Raw genomic sequence first — 17,742 nt, 5'->3', positions numbered from 1 at the left:
GATACCATAGGAAGCTGGCCATGGATGTCCCGGAGGCAACAGCTGGCTCCAGAAGGGCCCCATCCCCCATTCCAGAGACTTCAGCTGCCTGGGCTCTCCTCACTCTGCGTCAGCCTCTCTGCTGAGTAGTTACATCACATGTCCGATCCCATTTTACAGATGAGTAAACTGATACTCTGAGATGATGCCCCCAAGTTCCAAAGATAGTAAGTGGCAGAGCTGAGATTAAACCCCAGGTCGGTCAGCCTGTTTCTCAGCCTCACGGTTCCCTTGCTGCTAGTCACGCAGGCTCTAGCACACCTGGGTTCACATCCTTTTCCCCACGTGTGCATACAAGCCCCGCTCTCCTGCCAGAGGGCCAGGCCACTGGCAAAGTACAGCTTGTCCCTCAGAAAGGACCGGGTTTCCCACCTTTTAGGCCTGGTGCCCTCCTCAACCCAAATCCACGGGAGAGTGTGAGTCCCCCCCAGTCACTTCCGCTGCCGACCACTGCACCTCCACATATACCACACCACCCAGTGACTCTGCCATTCACCCCCACTCCTTCTTACCCATGGACCCTTGGGATGGGAGGTAGACCAATCAAGACAACGTCTTTCATTTTTTTCCATTTTTTTTATTAATCAAATGATACAAAACAACCATCATCCTGTAAATACCCAAGCACCCAGCTGGTCCTCTCACTCCCAAAAGTCACCCTCCTCAGCCTCTCCCCGACCCTGCTCTGTCTCTCTTCCCCTGCCCTAAGCCAGGGAGACAGAGTCCTGAGAGGAGGCTGAGGCAGAACTGGGGACAGGGAGGGACAGCACTGGACAGTTTGGGTTGGGGAAGAGATTAGGAGGGGTAGTTTCATAGAGACCCTTCTTAGTACCAAATGTCCATCCCTATTGCCACCCCCTCCAAATCATTTCCCACAGCTCAGCTCCTCTCTGCCCTTCCCCACTACTAAATGACGCGGCCCTTACACCATCCTCAACCCTCCAGCAGCCTTCCATATATGTCCCAGGCCCCAACGGCTCCCCGAGCCTCCCCCTTGGTGGGGACCCCTGGATCCATAAGCTCCACAGGGATGGGGTACACAGAGGCCCCAGAAGGGTCATTATGAACCTGAACCCTGCAGAGGTGAGGCAGGAAGGGCTGGGGAATAGTGTGGGGGTGGTGGAGAGAGGTGTTTAAGGTCCCCTTTCCCCAGCATCCCACCCAACCCATCTAGAATTCCAGGGGGAGGTTTTCAGCTCCCCTGGACAGCATTCTCCATCTTCACACTCTTGGCTGCTTCTCCAATCAGCTCCCAGAAGCTCCCGAACTCCAGTTTAGAGTCGTTACAGTTGCCCAAGTTGGCGATTTTCTCTTCCAGCCCACAGTTGCTCTGCAAGGAGGGAAGACACCACAGCTCAGACAGGCAGTACCTTCCAACCTTCCCACCCCACCCTGCCCAGGGGCAGGAAGCAGGACCTGAGCCTGCCTGGCACTGACAGGGGAAGAGCTAGGGGTTGCCAGTGCCAGGGGCCGTGGCAGCGTGGGTGGGGTCTTGGAGCACTTGCTTGGGAAGTCAGGGTAGTGCCCAGGGTGGGGTTCACTCTCTCAGTACCGGCATGAGGTGCGGCAGCTGCTGGGTGACCAGGTCCCGGAGCTCGGAGGGAGTCAGCGTCTCCTTCCCACCCTCCACCGAATACTGGTGGAAATTCTTGATCAGGGTCTCAATGGCCTTTTCCACATCACTGAATTCCTGGGCATCCTGAGGACAAGGGACATCGCCCATGTTAGGGAGGCCTCACCCACCCTATGACAGCCTGCTTCCCCAGGAGCCCGACAGACCCACACAGTAGAAGACAGCTGACAGGCCCATGGGCCCTCGCCCACCCCAAAACCCAGCATCCAGCACCCTTTGCCCCCACTGTCCTCTGCCCTGAGCCACGGGTTGGGCAAGGCTTCCTCCCCGCCTCCCCCCAGCCTCCAGGCAGGGCAGGTCCCAGCATGAGGCCCAAGCATCCTCTTCAGGGGGGCCCGTCTTCTTCACCCTGTGTGGGCACCAGAGAGGAGCTTCAGACCTCACAGGCAGGGTATGGAGTGCAGAGCAAGGCCAAGGTGAGGGGACAGAAGTCAATGGGGGGACACAGACCCTCAGGGTGAAGGAGAGGAGCGGGAACAGAAAGGTCAGGAATGAATGGGCCCACCTCAGCATTGGCTGACCGACACTGTCCCATGGTGCTCGACACGTTTGGTCCTGTGGTGAGAGTTTTGTCGTCCTACAGCCGGCCCCAGAGGAGCTGATGGCTCATGATCTGCTCAGAGGGGAGGGGCGGCTGAGCTAAGGGGAGAACTCAGCATTTCTTGCTCAGCTATCCCCTTTGACTACACCCCACATATTCTGTGCCTCACCCAGGGGGTCAGAGCCAACACCCTTCCTGCCCTTCCCTGCCCAGGCTCCAGGAGCTAAGGTCACAGCCCCTAGGCCTACTATCTAGAGGCCTCTCCTTAGCCCCCCATCCCTGTTCTGTACATACACACACACACAAACACACACACACACACACACACACCCCAGCCTCCAGGGCCTGGTCCCCCAGACCTTCCCCTGCCAGACTAAGCTAGGATAGGCTAAGCATGCCCTCTGAACCTGGTTCAGTCCATTTGGGTGAAAAGCCCTGGGTCTCCTTACCCGCTGGCAGCTGCTGAGACAGGACTGGAGGAGCCCGCTCACCTGAGCTCAGCTCTTATACCTGGGGGGAGGGAGGGGAGGCAGGGGCTGGGCCTCCTCGAAAAGCCACCCAGCTCTAGCCGCCGCCTGGACGGTGAGCCTGCAGCGGGGGCTCCACCTCCTAGAGCCCCACCTCCATTGGCCACAGTTCCGGGAGCCCGCCCCGTCCTGGCCAAGAAGAGGGAATCGTGGAGAGCTGAGTCTGGGATCCCCCTGGCCCCAGACCAGCAGGCAGAGGCCAGGGAAGAAAGGAGGGGAGAGGCTGCAGAAGGAGAGAGGGAGGACTTGGACACACAGTGGCGTGAAGCCTGGGAGGAGAGGCCTGGAGGAAAAGTAAGACAGAGAAGCAGAGGGGCTCTGAGAGGCTCTGTGTCAACCACCAGGAAAGAAGGAGAAGCAGAGGCCGGTCAGGCCGGGTTTTGTGGCCTAGAGGGAATGAAGGACACGTGGCTTGAAATATGTCCCCAGGGACCTCTCTGTCCTTTAATGTGTCACACACACACACTCCTTTCCCCTCAAGGCCAATTTAGTTAGTGACATTCCAGCCTGCTGAGGTCCCAGACCCCAGCCTTCCCCAGTCCTGAGGGAAGAGACTTGGGTCAGGAGAAAGGAGCCAGAGAAGGGCAGCCTGGCAGAGGGAGCAGACTGAGTGTTGTCCGGGACTTCCTTTCAGTTCCCTGCAGCAGCTAGCGTGCAGGGTATCTGTCAGCTAACAACCTCTCCAAACTGGTTGGGCTAGCTGCTCCTCCCTCCCTCAGAATTCCATATCTTCCCTAACCAGAGACTGCATTGCACCCCCCCCCCCCTTCCCCCAAACACACAATCCAGCACCCACAACGACATCCAGGGAGCCTGGACAGTAGTCTGAGGTGGGGGGACTCACCCCAACCCCAGGGGCCCTCCTCAGCTGATGGGGAGGAAGAAGGGAGAAGACAGGGGAGTCAGTGTGGTCAGGCGAAGCTCAGAGCCAGAGTCTCTAGGCTCCTTTCCTAAATTCTGAGATCCAGGCATACCTCTCAGTGTCCCGCCCTGGTCTCCTTCCAGGGTTCCTCTGTACTTTTGCCCTCAATTGGGCTTCCCTGGTAGCTCAGCTGGTAAAGAAACTGCCTACAACGCAGGAGACCCTGGTTCAATTCCTGGGTTAGGAAGATCCCCTGGAGAAGGGACAGGCTGCCCACTTCAATGCCCTCGGGCTTCCCCAGTGGCTCAGACAGCAAAGAATCTGACTGCAATGCAGGAGACCTGGGTTCCATCCCTAGGTTGGGAAGATCCCCTGGGGGAAGACACGGCAACCCACTCCAGTATTCTTGTGCAGAGAATCTCATGGACAGAGGAGTCTTGATGGGCTACAGTCCACGGGATTGCAAAGAGCCGGACATGACTGAGTGACTAAGCACACAGGGGTGTCTGTGTCAAATGACAGGACCCTTCCAGAAGTGTCTTATTCTTTTTTGGCCGCACTCCAAGGTATATGGGACCTTAGTTCCCCAACCAGGGGTTGAACCCACATCCCCTGCATTGGAAGGTGAAGTTTTAACCACTGGACCACCAGGGAAGTCCCCAAAGTTGTCTTATTCTGAGAATTCTTCTGAAAGGGTCTCAATCTGGGGACCCCTCTGAGGGTATTTCAATTGCAGTGTTTCTCCAAGAGTGCCTCAGCCTGAGGTCTCTAATATCTGAGTCTGGGCATCCCTCTTAGGGTATCTGTCTTGGGGGAGCCACTCTGGAATGTCTCCAATGGACCCTCAGAGTCCCAGCCTGGGGTTCCCTCTGAGGTGTCTCTGTCCAGGGGTACTTACGGGGCAAATCTCAGTCTAGGACCCTTTTATGATGTGTGATGAGGAGATGGTCTTAAACTAAACGTTCCTCTGGACTCCGCTGCCTCAGACGAAAACCTCCTGACAGCAGAGCAGTGCCAGGCCCCGGGAGGCAGCACCTGCCGAGTCGCCCCACCCCTGCGCCCCCTGGTGGCGGACAGTGTAAACCGCATGCCTCTCCAGCCAAGAAGCGGAACAGGGTCCAGTGTTCCCAGCACCCCTTCAGAGACGATCCCAGTTCATCACAGAGGCTCTGGAATTTCAACCCAGTTTCATCTATTCTTTTTTTTTTTTAATTTATTTGGCTGCACCGGGTCTTAGTCATGGTACGCGGGATCTTCGATCTTCACTGTGCAGGATCTTTAGTTACAGCATATGGGATCTAGTTCCCTGACCAGAGATGAAACCCAATTTCTCCACATTGGAAACGCGGAGTCTTGGCCACTCCACCAGGGAAGTTCCACTTTCACCTATTCTTGTCTTTGTGACTTAACCTCTCCAAAATCTGTTTCCTCATCTTTGATACAGGACTTAAAAATAGTACTTACCTCAACAGCCTGTGAGAATTAACTAATACAGGAAAACGCTCAGCACCATTCCTGGCACAGACCAAGCCCTCAACACATGTTCACTGCTATCATTACCGTCCGAGGACACAAACCCCAGGAATAAGAAAGTGAAAGCCAAGACCAAGCCCCAGAGCAGCTGGCGGGATATAAGTCCCCTCACATGTCCCAGAGATCTCACTCTACCTTTCATATATTCACTCATCAACCGTGTATTCCTGAGCACCTACCCATTCAAGACTTGATGGTGCAGAATATTTGAAGACGAATTATGTTGGTGCTCACAATTTTTGGACTTGCCCTCAGGTTGGGGCAGAGCTTTTCCATCCACTGGTCTCAAGAGAAGAAATCAGGATGGGTGTGAATAAGGAACAACCATGTTACAAGGAGAAAGCTTTATTTGTGGGGAGTGGGGTTCAACCCAGCCATGCCATGCCCGCCCCCATCCCAGCCAGCTGGCTTCACTTCTTCCGGACCTCCAGGGCCTTCTCCTTCCTAATCTCCTTTGCCAGCTCCCCAATCAGTCGCCAGTACTCGCTGAACTTGAGTTCTGAGTCTTGATTCACATCCAAGCTCTTCATCTTCTCATCTAAGGAGCCCACATCCTGAGGAGACACCACAGCAAACAGTGGAGTTAGAAATGACTGCTTTGACACAGGGAGACAGGGAAGACTTGCCAGTCACCATTCCCTTCCCTCAAAGAGCACTAGGATGACCCCAACACCTTCTGGACGAAGCTGCAGCCCCAACATGGCACTGCCTGGTGCCCAAGTCCAGGGGGAAGCAAAGGATGGAAGTGGGGAACCTGGTTACAGGGTGTGCTGTGGTCTAAATACACCCACCATGGGGGATTGTGACCCATAAATGTGACGTCGCTGTACGCAGAGTGGGGAAGAGATGCTCACAATGGGCCTTCAACTGCAGGTACCTGTAGGCTTCAGCACATCACTGCACCAGCCCTAGGATAAGCCCAAGGACACTTGGGGAGCCCTTGTAGGCATGGACTCCCTCTGACCACCATCAGAGCCTTCTCAGGCCACCCTCCTCCTCCACAGAAAGGTGGAAGAGTTCACATCACTTGGCCGCCTGCTTGCATAACCTGCTTGCCTTCTCATTCTTCCAGCCGGGTCTCTAGCCTGGTAGATCAGGGGAATGGCAAGGACACATGGTATCGGTTTCCTAGGGGGTCCTTGGCAAAGTCTCCCCCAGCAGACCTGTGAAAACTAAGGATATTCTAAGTCGGACCACCGTGATCAAAGGATCTGTTGCCAGATGAATAATCACAACAGAAAAGTTGACTGTTGAACAATGGATCCATGTCAAACCAGACAAGGATGCCTCAGGCACCGCGCATGCCCAACATTTGAATCAACGTTTGGATGAAGGCTAAGAAGGCTTTCCAGATCTATAGATGGCACGAAACTCATTCATAGAAGAGCTCAACAGACTTTTTTAAAGGCCACAATCACGCTTAACTGTCAAATACCAAAAGCATTGCCAGTGCAAAGCAAAGATGTCCAGCGTAACACTGGGAGGGAAAGGGGAAACATACAGTGAGTCAAGAGAAAGAAATAAAAGGTAAAATTGTTAAGAAAGAAGATGTAGATTCACCCCTTATTATATTAGCAATCATATAATTGTATACCTAGGAAAAACCAAAAGAGCAATAAAAGCTAACAGTTCAACAAGTGTAAGCATTTAATAGTGCTGACTGTTCCAAGCACTATGCTGAACATATTACATGCTTTACATCATTTAATCTTCATAACCTGCTAGAATGAAAGGCTCCACAAGCACAGGGACCTTGTCCATCTTGTCCACCACCATAATACCAATGCCTGGGAAAGTGTTTGGCACATAGCAGAGGCTTGTTCACTACTGTAACCCAAAGTCTAGGACAATGTCAGAACAGAACATAGTAGGCACTCAATAAATACTGACTGAATAAATGCAAGACCAATCCAACAAGAACGGTATTACTATGAGTCCAGTTCACAGATGAGAAATTAAGGCTCAGAAAGATTAAAGTACTAACCACAGACGACAAACTAGACCCTGTATTTGAACCTAGGTTGTCTAACTCAGAGCTTATGCTCTTAGCCACAGTTCTGTATTTCTTTCCCCCCAAAAAACTATTAGAAATGATAAAGTTATCTGGTGACAACATTAATACTCAAAAACAAATACCATTTTGGAAATGTTATATGAAAGGTTCCACTTAAAATAGTAAAAAATAAAGCACTCAGGAAAAATGTGGAACTATATTAAACTTTTATGAAGAAAACTGAACTGAAGGATATGAAAGAAAACATGGATAAGATTGAGGGCAGGAGGAGAAGGGGGCAACAGAGGATGAGATGGTTGGATGGCATCATTGATTCAATGAACATGAGTTTGAACAAACTCTAGGAGACAGTGACGGGCAGGGAAGCCTGGCATGCTGCAGTCTATAAAGTCACAAAAAGTCAGACAAGACTGAGCAACTAAACAACAACTAAGAGTGAGACACTACTCTAAGTGCTGAAAATAAAACAGTGAGCAGATCCCTTACCTTTATGAAAATAAGAATGTTTCCTACAATGGAAAGGAAGGAAATTACATGTTACTTCTTGGTAACATAAAATTATATAATGGAGGAACTTCCCCGGTGGTCCAACGGCTAAGACTCCACACCCGCAATGCAGGAGGCCTGGATTCAATCCCTGGGCAGAGAACTAGATCCCACATGCTGCAACTAAGACTTGGCGCGGTCAAATAAGTAAATAAACATCTTAAAAATAAATAAAATAAAATTATGTAATGGAGGCTGTTGTGAAGAAACTATCCTGAAACGAAACAGCTCTAGGGTAAAGGGACCGAAGGCTATCCCGGTGGCGCAGTGGTAAAGAATCCGCCTGCCATTGCAGAAGACGCAAGAGACGCAGGTTGGATCTCTGGGTTGGGAAGATCCCCCGGAGCAGGAAATGGCAACCGGCTCCAGTATTCTTGCCTGGGAAATCCCATGGACAGAGGAGCCTGGCAGGCTACAGTCCATGGGGTCACAAAGAGTCAGACACGACTGAGCGACTAAGCACACATCAGTCCTAATGTCTTAGGCTTCCCTGGTATCTCAGCAGTAAAGAACCCACCTGCAATGCAGAAGATGCAGAGATGACAGTTCAATCCCTGGGTCGGGAAGATTCCCCTGGAGAAGGAAATGGCAACCCACTCCAGTATTCTTGCCTAGAAAATCCCATGGACAAAGGAACCTGGCAGGACACAGTCCATGAGGTCATAAAAGTGTCAACACAGCTGAGTGACTCAACAACAACAAAGGAACAGAGCCCAAGAGGTGATCTCTGTACTCAGTGCTTAAGGAAGGTCACGCTGAGGATTTGCCATGGAGTCAAATGAGGAATAAGCCGAGCAGATACCTGGGGGATGAGCATTCTGAACCAGGAGAGGAAAAGCAGAGAAGGTAAGTATAAATAACTCACTGCTTCTGAGGAGTTTTACTACAAAGGGGAGCAGAGGTGTAAGGCATAGCTGGAGGGAATTACACGGTCAAGGGCGGTTTTCTTTTAAGAAGGGAGGTAGCACAGTGGGTTCGCAAACTGATTAGAACAATCTAGTAGAGAGGGAAGTTTTAAGATTTTTTATGTGGACCATTTTAAAAGGCTTTATTAAATTTGTTACAGTATTGCTTCTGCTTTATGTTTTGATTTTTTGGCCACAAGGTATATGGGATCTTAGCTCCCTGACAAGGGATTGAACCCGTGTCCCCTGCATTGAAAGGCAAAGTCTCAACCACTGGACCACCAGGGAAGTCCCTACAGAGGGAAGTTTTGATGATGCAAGAGAAGAGAGGAAGAATTGGGAGAGTAACGTCTTTCAGAAGGTGGGAAGGGATAGGACTTAGCGCACCAGCAGAGGGACTGGCCTTAGCAGCAGAGATGGATCATTCCCGTAACAGGAAGGAAGACAGGAAATGTGCTGATCAGTTAGTAAATTTGGAGGAGGAAGCACATAGAAGTTTCCTGATGGCTTTTATTTTCTCAGTGAGAAAAGTTCTCAGTGACAAGGAGACTATGAGAAGAGGTACTGGAGTTTGAGGAGAAAGGAAAAGTTGTGAAATAATCATCTGAAAGGGCTGATGAATGAATCAAGTAGGGAAATGGAGAATGACCAGGCATTGCCAACGGTCATAGATTTAAAGTGAGACAAGTCAACATGGAAGCATGTTTTTCTCCAGCCAAATTCAGCTGTGTGGACTCAGAATGGTGGGTTTCACCAGCAAGCTAATGGAGCTGAAATGTTGGATTTAACTTGGGTTGCTGCTGCTGCTAAGTTGCTTCAGTCGTGTCCGACTCTGTGCGACCCCATAGACAGCAGCCCACCAGGCTTCCCCGTCCCTGGGATTCTCCAGGCAAGAACATTGGAGTGGGTTGCCATTTCCTTCTCTGATGCATGAAAGGAAAAGTGAAAGTGAAGTCACTCAGTCGTGTCCGACTCTTAGCGACCCCATGGACTGCAGCCTATCAGGCTCCTCCGTCCATGGGATTTTCCAGGCGAGAGTACTGGAGTGGGGTGCCATTGCCTTCTCCAACGTGGGTTGAGATTTTACCAAATAACTAGGACAGAAAGAAAGAGAATCAAGGGGAGCTGAGCAAGTGATTATAGTGGTGAGCCTTAGAACCCAGCAGAATAAGAAGGGAAATGAGGTCTCGAGGGATGGTGATGGAAGATGGAAAAGTGTTAATTAAGGTCAAGAGACTGAAGGTCCCAGTGGAGTCAGAATGGTGGAGTGGAGGAATGAGATAGAGGAATAGAACTGGAAGGACAGGAGGTGGTAGATAAAGAGAGGCCTGAGACTGAGGTTGTGGAGATGACGCACTGGTAATGACAAGATCTGAAGATCTTGAACAGGGCAGTGGGGCAGAGAGGCAAGAACGCTGAGATGCAGGAAGACAGCATCTGTGAAAGTAAGGAATTCAAGAAATCGAAAGGCCCAGGTGTTGAATGAGTTGTCTGTGTGGATTCTGACAGTGGCAATGATGAGAAGAAAAACAGTAAGCCAGAAGCTGGAGAGCTATAAGGTGTACAATTAGAAGAATGGCAGGCATATGTATGAGCTTCCAAGGAGCTGAGTGTCTCCTGATGAAGATGGAATTTCCTGGCAGTGCAGTGGTAAGGACTCTGTGCTCTCACTGCCAAGGGCCTGGGTTTGACCCCTGGTCAGGGAACTAAAAAAAATCCCACAAGATGCACAGGTGCAGCCAAAAAGAAGAAGAAGAGATGGGGGGAGCAGGGATGGGAGAAGGAGAGTGGGGGAGGAGAAGGAGAAGAAACTATCATTTGGAAGTTGTAAGGAAAAGCATCTCCAGCCCCAGAAGGAATTAGATTTGGAAGAAAAACCAGTCATTATCTGACAGGGCTATAGGGAATGCTGTATTTTCAGGGAGAGCCTGACGTTTCCTGTGAGAAGAGGAAGGGAGAAGTTTAAGGATGTAGGAGATATTGCAAATGATAGACTATGAATTTCAGAGACTAGTTTGTAGGGATTTTTTTTTTTTAATCCATATTCACACACTTTCGTGTGCCTGTGAATTTTCAGAATGGATGTAAATGAAACTGTGAACAGCCTGGGATGATGTGCCAACCCAATGCAGATGAAACATAAATCCCTACCCCATCCTGTAAGTCGGACAGAAAGAATGATGCGGTCAGTTGCATTACGGAGGGGAGTCCCAAAGAGTGTGGGGAATAACCACAAACCATTTACAGGAACCTCCTGCTTTGAGATTCTGCGACTCTATGAGTTTGGCTGTGTTTTTATTTTTAACAAACCCTTTCCCATAGCTGGGCCTCGGTTTCTATACACGTGAAGTGAGGACTTTGGACCATATTTTCCCTTGATCTCCTTTCAGCTCTGATGGACTATGAATCTTCCGGAAACCAGCTCTGGGTTCAGTCCTGTGCTGGGAAGATGAAACCAGAGAGGCACAGAGAGACCCAACAAGAACCAAACAGCATCGTCTGACAGGAGCGCAAAGCCCTTTGCAGCAACACATATGCACTTATAGTATTACCTAGTTACACACACACACACACACACACACACACACACGCACGCCAGGCAAGAATACCCAGAACCATCTACACGTGCAGCTGCCACGTCCTCCTTCTCAGTACACCTTACGCTCAGCAACGTCTCCTCACAGACACGGTGTCCCACAGTCCCTGGCGTGCCCAGAGACCCCCACCTACCTTGAGCAGGTGAGGCAACTGCTGAGTGACCAGTTCCTTAAACTCGTTGACGCTGAGGCTGCCCTTCCGGCCTTCCCGCCCTGCAAAGGTGAAGAAGGTGGTGACCACTGTCTCAATGGCCGCCTCCAGCTCCGTGAGTGGCTCGGCCGCCATCAGGACCCCGCAGCTGGAGCTGACGTGCTCACGGGGCTGGCCTGCAGGAGGGGGGAGGAGAGGAAGGGGGAGTCAGGGCAGGCCAGGGGACCCCTGCCCTGGCGCGGCCACCTCAAGCCTCTGCCTGAGGAAGCCTCACAGGGAAGAAGAGAAGGGACAGGGATGAGGGGATGGAGCTTGGGGCAAGGGACCAGGCAACGGTACCTCAGTGTGAGGAGGCAGGGATGTTCCCTTCCAGAAACCCCTTCCTCTCTAGGTCTCACAAGTCTGGGGATCCTTTCGCTGGGTCCGTGTCTCAGGGACCCCTGTGTGTTGGTCCCTCAATCTGGAGACCCCTCTGTCTGGGAGGAGGCGTTCGGACTGGGGTCTTTGTTTGGACTCCTCTCAGTCCCGTGTGGCCCCCCTGTGGGGTTTAGTTCCAAGGACCCTTTCTTGGAGTTTCACCAGCCTCAAAGGGTCATGGGGTTGTTTGTCTCCAAAGCTTGTTTGTGCAAGGACCTGGGTCTCCACCCGCCTGCGCTGCACCCGCCCACACACACACACACACACACTGGCCGCTCTTCCCAGCAGAGAAGCCGGGGTCTGGCAGATGCCCAGCTGTGGTCAGGGCTGGCTCAGTCTGGACAGAACCCGCCTCTCTGTCGCCCCACTCGCATCTCCCCTCGGGGGCAGCTGGGCAGAGTGTGGAGCTCAGGACCCCAGAGCCCTCCCCGCCCTCGTCTCCCAGAAACGGCAGTCTGGGCTTGGTACTGGCACTCACAGCCGGAGGCAGTGGTGGAGGGGGGCGAGGGGGGGTGACGGCTGGGGCCATGCCCACTCATTCTCCCTTTTCCAGCCCACCCCCTCCCCTCTGCGAGGATTGTTGCTGGATTTCCCAAAGCCATTTCCTGAATCCCAGTCTAAGCCAGGTCCAGGGGAGGGACTTGGGAGCCCAAGGCGGAAAAAAATGCTCCCCAGGCTCCCTCCAGGGTTAAAGGCAAAGACTCACCGGGGCAAGGAGATGGGGTGCAGCAAGCAGGAGCCCCAGGGCTGTGGTTTATAAATGTCCAGGAGGGAGGAGAGAGCCCCTCCCAAGCCTGGAGGTGTCAAGTTTCCGTCGTAGATTGTGGAGAGGAGACCCGCCCAATCACGCCTACTGCATCCCACCCCCACTCCAGCAATCTGGCCAGGAACCCTGGCCCCCCCAACCCAGCCCACCTGCCTCCAATTGGTGAGGGAGGGGACTCGCCTGGAGCTGCCTGGCCAGATCCCACTCAGCAGGCATTCTGGCGTCCCATCACTCCCAATACAGGGAGCCTGCTGGCCCACCATACCCCCTTCTCTAATCAGGTGTATTACACTGCCACTGGGGAGAAGGCAATGGCACCCCACTCCAGTACTCTTGCCTGGAAAATCCCATGGATGGAGGAGCCTGGTAGGCTGCAGTCCATGGGGTCTCTGGGAGTCGGACTGGGAGACTTCACTTTCACTTTTCACTTTCATGCATTGGAGAAGGAAACGGCAACTCACTCCAGTGTTCTTGCCTGGAGAATCCCAGGGACGGGGGAGCCTGGTGGGCTGCCGTCTATGGGGTCGCCCAGAGTCAGACACGACTGAAGCGACTTAGCAGCAGCAGCAGCATATTGCCATTGGGAGAAGGCACTGCAGATTGAAAAAACCAACCGGGGGAGCTCAGCACTGAAAGCGCCCATCTAAGAAACACCCCAGAGGGCCTCTCAAAATGAGACCCCCACTAAGGACCCTGCAGCCCAAGACCTCCTCAGAGGATCCAGACTGAGGCCCGACAAACAGAGGGGGACCCAGGCTGAGTGCCCCACACAGAGGAGACCCTGGATTGAAATCTCTCAGTGGGGTTGTCAGGCTGAAACCCCTCATGGAGACTCCCAAGACTAAATTATTCACTGAGGAGTCCCCTCCAAGATGGGCCCCCTCAGTCAGGTGCACGCACCTCCTCTCTGCCCAGCTGCACACCCATCATTACTGGGGGGGGGGGGGGGGGGGGGTAGCGTGGGAGGACGATCCCAGAAGGCCTCTCAGCGTTCCTTCTTCCCAGGACCTTTCCCACCTCCCTTCCTCCTGGGCCCTGCCTTTTGGGGCCCCCGCGTGGGGGTGGCATCCAAGGCTGGAGAAGAGGACACAGGGCAGCCTGTTTCAGCCCAGGAGACAGAGGGCGCCTCTGTCCACTCCTGGCCCCTCGCCCCACTGGGTGTCTGTCTGTGAAGGGGTGGAGCCGGTGCAGAGGGGGGGTCATGGGGGAAGGACAACTGAAGACAGGTCTCCCCGCACAGCTCCGGGAGCCACATTTGCAGCCTCGTCTGCCTGTCCAGAACCTGCTCCCAGGCTGACAGTGAGTATCCTGCCCTATCTGCCCTGCTCCCTGCCCTGGCCAGCCTGGGGAAGGGGGGACTTCAGCAGGGCTCCAGGAGACCGAGGAGGATGGCAGTGCCCTGGGGGTCTGAGAGGAGTTTGGGATTTGGGGGAAACATTGTTTGGAAGGTGCTGGGGGGGAGGCAAGTGAAGGTCCGAGAGAAATCTGGGAGCTCGGGGAATGAGGAAGCCAGTGGGAATCCCAGCCACTGAGCTTCCAGGAGACCCTGCCCTCCTACCACAGAGCCCTCAAGAGCCCCCACAAAGCTCCCTCCATCTCCCAGGTGCTGGGGGACAGACTCAGCTCTTGCCTTGCTTCCAGTGGCATAAGAATAAGAAAGCAGATGGAACCGCTCCTTCTGCCCACCCACCCACTGGCAGCCTTGGTCTATCTGCCCCCCCCCCCCCCCCCACCCAGCCTTGCCCGGGTTCCCTCCCAGAGCATGGACCATGTGATACCAAGAAGAGGGGGCACTAGGGAACTATACCCACTCCCACCATCCTTTCATATGACCTCCCTCTCTCCTCCTCCTCTTGTCCCATTGCTCGGCTCCTCTTTCCTCTCATTCTTTCCCTTTGTTTTTCTGTCTACTCCCTCCCTGCCAAGGTCCTTTCAGAATGGCCCCTCTGCACAATCCCAGGCTGCTCGAGGTCTCCAGGCAACCTCTAGGTGCCCTTCCTGGATGGGGCTGGTAACTGAGCCACCAGCACCCCTCCCTCTTCCTCCTTATCCCCTCTATCAGCCCCAGCTTGGGTTCCATCTCCCCCAGGTCTCTGTGACAACCGCTTCTCATGTCCGGAGTTCAGATGACACATACAAGGGCTCCATTGAAGAGCTAGGATGTCACCTGATCAGGGCCCATTGTCTGACCCCTCAGGCCTGGGGAAGGATGGGGATACCTGATCTGAGACACCTGAGCTGCCCCCGGAGGTGGTGGAGGGGCCAACTGTCCCAAGGCCAAGGGAAAGAGGCCCCCTGGCTTGGTAGTCCCCTCTCGTCAACAGACCCCTCCATTTTTCCCCTCCTCTCTCCCAGCCCCTTGAATTCAGAAAACCTCATGCGTTCAGCCTTTATCTCCCCAAACACATACCAGCCCCATCCTCCCTGCCGCCACTGTCCCAACATCACCCAAGTTGGCCTGGGGGCAGGAGTGGCCAACAGCAGAGACAAGATCCCACAGGTATCTTCTCCCCTTCCTTGGGAGCCTGGCTCCAGGGAAGAGACTCAGACATCCCTCTCTCCCTTCCCACTACTACCCAGAAGAAGGGCTGATTCTGCAGAGAAGTAAGAGGAACCAAACCAGAGGTAACAGAGGGAAGCCAAGTGACATGTTCAGGCTCCCTCCCCATGAGTCTTGGACCACCCGCTCGGACCGCCACCCTCTCCACCAAGCTGACCAAGGGCTCTGGGCTGACTCCTGGTTTACGGTGGGCCGCAGAGTCAAGGTTATAGAGGGGAGCCCAGCCCACCATTCCCAATAGCAGAGCCTGGCTGTGCGAAGCAGGCAATCCAAGGGTAAAAATAGAGTCAGAGGAAGCCAGACTGGGTCCTGTGACCACCCCCGCCTGCCCGCCTGCCCCACCCTCCTCAGCGTCTGTCCAGGCAGCCAGGAGCCAAGCAGAGTCCACCGCAGGCCTCGAGAGTCAGCCCAGGTCCAGGAGCTCTACCTCCATGCCCAAAGCCCTGACTCCCTCTGGCTAGGGTATGGATTGAAGGGCACAGAGAATGAGTCTAGAAGTTCTGCTTGTGTAAAATCTCAGGAAGGATGAATTGTGGTGGGGAGCCGATCTCATGGCTCTTTGAGCTGTGGGACCCTACCCCAACCCCAGGTACCCTAAGCATGGTCCCAAGCTCACTTCCATGACGGGACGTGGGTAGGTGAGCTTCGCGATGGGCTCTGAGCTGGAGACGGCAATGGAGACGCTCATCAATGTGTTCCACGCCCACTCGGGCAAAGAGGGCGACAAGTACAAGCTGAGCAAGAAGGAGCTGAAGGAGCTGCTGCAGACGGAGCTCTCCGGCTTCCTGGACGTGAGCGTGGGCTGGGGCGCAGGGTGGAGTGCGGGAGGGATGGCGGGGCGGGGCAAAGGAGGCACCTCTCTGCCAGCTCCCCACCCCAGCTCAGCCCAACCTTCAGTCTCCTCCACCCCCACCCGCACCCCCACCCGTCTGGGTTCAAGTCAAAATGCCCTGATTTACTGATCACCTGTTAAGGGCTAGGCATCAATAACAAAACACACAGTCTAGAAGGAAAAGACTGACACTTGAAAGCAAACCTTGAACCCCAGGAAGCACCCAGGGCCTTAACAGAGGTGTCAGAAAGGATTATGGGAAAATATTAACCTAACTGAAGCAGGAGAGCCTCTCCAAAGAGGTGGCACTCAAGCCCCTGGAAGAGTATTAAGAGTAAGTAAAGACATTTTAGGAGGAGGTTCAGTATCTGAAGCTTTCCCAGGTGGCTCAGCCTCAGAATCCACTTCAATACAGGAGCCGCAGGAGACAACCCTGGGTCAGGAAGATCCCCTGGAGGAGGGCACGGAAACGCACTCTAGTATTCTTGCCTGGAGAATCCCATGGACAGAGCAGCCTGACAGGCTACAGTCCATAGGGTCACAAAAAGTTGGACACGACAGAAGCAACCTCACACCCACAGTATCTGAACAAGAGGACGGGAGAAAGAAGATGGAATATGTTCAGCAGTTCTGACTGAACTGAAGGATGCAGAAAATAAGTCAGTAGAAAGTGTACCAGCTTTTAGATTTTATGAGACCTGGGGTCAAATTCTGATGCTACTACTTTCTAGCTGTGTGACTTTGGGCATATTCTTTAACCACTGTCAATTTGTTTCTTCTCTAGAATGGTAATAATGAAACCCACTTCATACTAACTGTGCTAGAATTAAATGAGAATGCTTGTAAAGCTCCTAGTGTAGAGCTTGTCACATTGTAGGCACTCAACATATGGTAATTGTTTTTAATTATTCTGCCTTGTTAGGGAGCTAATTCTGTAGGCAAACGGAAGCCACAAATGTTTTGTTAGTTTTAAGGAGGGAAACAAGAGTCCCATAATTATAAGTAGTTTTCCTCTTGCTCATCTCTGCCTTTTTCTCCCCAATCACCCCTCCCCGCCATGCCCCTGATCCAGTGCTATTCATCTCCCTATATACCTATCTCTCCATCTCCTCCCTCCACAGGCCCAGAAGGATGCAGATGCTGTGGACAAGGTGATGAAGGAGCTAGATGAGAATGGAGATGGAGAGGTGGACTTCCAGGAGTATGTGGTACTGGTGGCTGCCCTCACAGTGGCGTGCAACAACTTCTTCTGGGAGAACAGTTGAGGAGACGGCCCCAGCGGGCAGCGCCCTTCCCCTCTACCCTGCCATACCTGCTCCTTCACCCTGCTTCCCCCTCACTTTAATTTTCCCTCCCCACCAACAAGGGTGCAAGATTAGTGGGCCAGGCCTGCAACTCCTCTTTCATTAAAGGCTTCTGTCTCACCAGCCGCCAGTTGCTGTCTGTCTCCTTTGGTAACGGCATAGAGTAGGTGGGCAGTATAGAGTAGGTGGGGAAATGAAGGCTGCTCACTCACAACTTGCCTTATTTGAGGAGAGATGTTTTTGGAGATAGGTCAAGGGACTGTTGCATCTTCCTGTTTAAGGAATGCTGAAGGCCCAGGAAGGCTGGGATTCAAGATTCCAGCTAGAAGTGGAGGATGTATGAAACTGATACGTGTACCAGCATCTCAGCTATAAAGGCAGAAGAATTTCCCTTCAACCTTCAAAGAATATTTACTGAAGACCTACCATGTGCTAGACATCGTATGGGAGCTGGGGACAGAGCAGTGAGCCTAACAACACACAACCTCAAAGTCACATAGGTAAAGCCCAACAAG

General features: G+C 53.0%; 3 protein-coding genes across 7 annotated transcripts; 1 reads left to right on the top strand and 2 right to left on the bottom strand.

Annotated features, from left to right (window-relative positions):
• Nucleotides 1–595: 595 nt before the first annotated feature.
• On the bottom strand, nt 596–2,802 carry S100A14 (S100 calcium binding protein A14). Its single transcript, XM_061119872.1, has 4 exons — nt 2,663–2,802; nt 2,178–2,285; nt 1,592–1,738; nt 596–1,369 (listed from the first exon to the last, which is right to left on the bottom strand). The coding sequence occupies exons 2-4, from the start codon at nt 2,205–2,207 to the stop codon at nt 1,232–1,234; spliced, it is 315 nt and encodes a 104-aa protein (XP_060975855.1). The 5' UTR covers nt 2,208–2,285; nt 2,663–2,802; the 3' UTR covers nt 596–1,231.
• A 2,662-nt stretch (nt 2,803–5,464) lies between these two features.
• Nucleotides 5,465–15,832, bottom strand: S100A13 (S100 calcium binding protein A13). 5 transcript variants are annotated; one of them, XM_061120780.1, is made up of 3 exons: nt 15,708–15,832; nt 11,331–11,524; nt 5,465–5,689 (listed from the first exon to the last, which is right to left on the bottom strand). In XM_061120780.1, exons 2-3 carry the CDS (start codon nt 11,481–11,483, stop codon nt 5,546–5,548), a joined length of 297 nt encoding a protein of 98 aa, XP_060976763.1. In that variant the 5' UTR covers nt 11,484–11,524; nt 15,708–15,832; the 3' UTR covers nt 5,465–5,545. The 5 variants fall into 5 exon arrangements, with proteins under 5 accessions (XP_060976763.1, XP_060976762.1, XP_060976761.1 ...); XM_061120779.1 differs by lacking the exon at nt 15,708–15,832 and adding an exon at nt 12,869–12,961; XM_061120778.1 differs by lacking the exon at nt 15,708–15,832 and adding an exon at nt 12,472–12,625.
• S100A1 (S100 calcium binding protein A1) lies at nt 15,742–17,352 on the top strand. Its single transcript, XM_061120781.1, has 2 exons — nt 15,742–15,882; nt 17,045–17,352. Exons 1-2 carry the CDS (start codon nt 15,742–15,744, stop codon nt 17,186–17,188), a joined length of 285 nt encoding a protein of 94 aa, XP_060976764.1. The 3' UTR covers nt 17,189–17,352.
• Nucleotides 17,353–17,742: the final 390 nt, after the last annotated feature.

The sequence above is a fragment of the Dama dama genome, chromosome 20 (assembly GCF_033118175.1).
Source record: "Dama dama isolate Ldn47 chromosome 20, ASM3311817v1, whole genome shotgun sequence".
Lineage (NCBI taxonomy): Eukaryota > Metazoa > Chordata > Mammalia > Artiodactyla > Cervidae > Dama > Dama dama.
This window is presented reverse-complemented; position numbering and strand designations above follow the sequence as displayed.

Bases quoted from the DNA above. Each gene is read 5' to 3' on its own strand.
- S100A14 (XM_061119872.1), bottom strand. From the start codon at position 2,207: ATGGGACAGTGTCGGTCAGCCAATGCTGAG. The intron at 1,739-2,177 runs GTGGGCCCATTC...CCTTGTCCTCAG, and splicing joins GTCGGTCAGCCAATGCTGAG to GATGCCCAGGAATTCAGTGA. The intron at 1,370-1,591 runs GTACTGAGAGAG...CCCTCCTTGCAG, and splicing joins AGCTGCCGCACCTCATGCCG to AGCAACTGTGGGCTGGAAGA.
- S100A13 (XM_061120776.1), bottom strand. From the start codon at position 12,304: ATGAGTGGGCATGGCCCCAGCCGTCACCCCCCCTCGCCCCCCTCCACC. The intron at 11,525-12,243 runs GTGAGTGCCAGT...CCCCTCCTGCAG, and splicing joins CTCCACCACTGCCTCCGGCT to GCCAGCCCCGTGAGCACGTC. The intron at 5,690-11,330 runs GTAGGTGGGGGT...GTGTCTCCTCAG, and splicing joins AGTTGCCTCACCTGCTCAAG to GATGTGGGCTCCTTAGATGA.
- S100A1 (XM_061120781.1), top strand. From the start codon at position 15,742: ATGGGCTCTGAGCTGGAGACGGCAATGGAGACGCTCATCAATGTGTTC. The intron at 15,883-17,044 runs GTGAGCGTGGGC...CTCCCTCCACAG, and splicing joins AGCTCTCCGGCTTCCTGGAC to GCCCAGAAGGATGCAGATGC.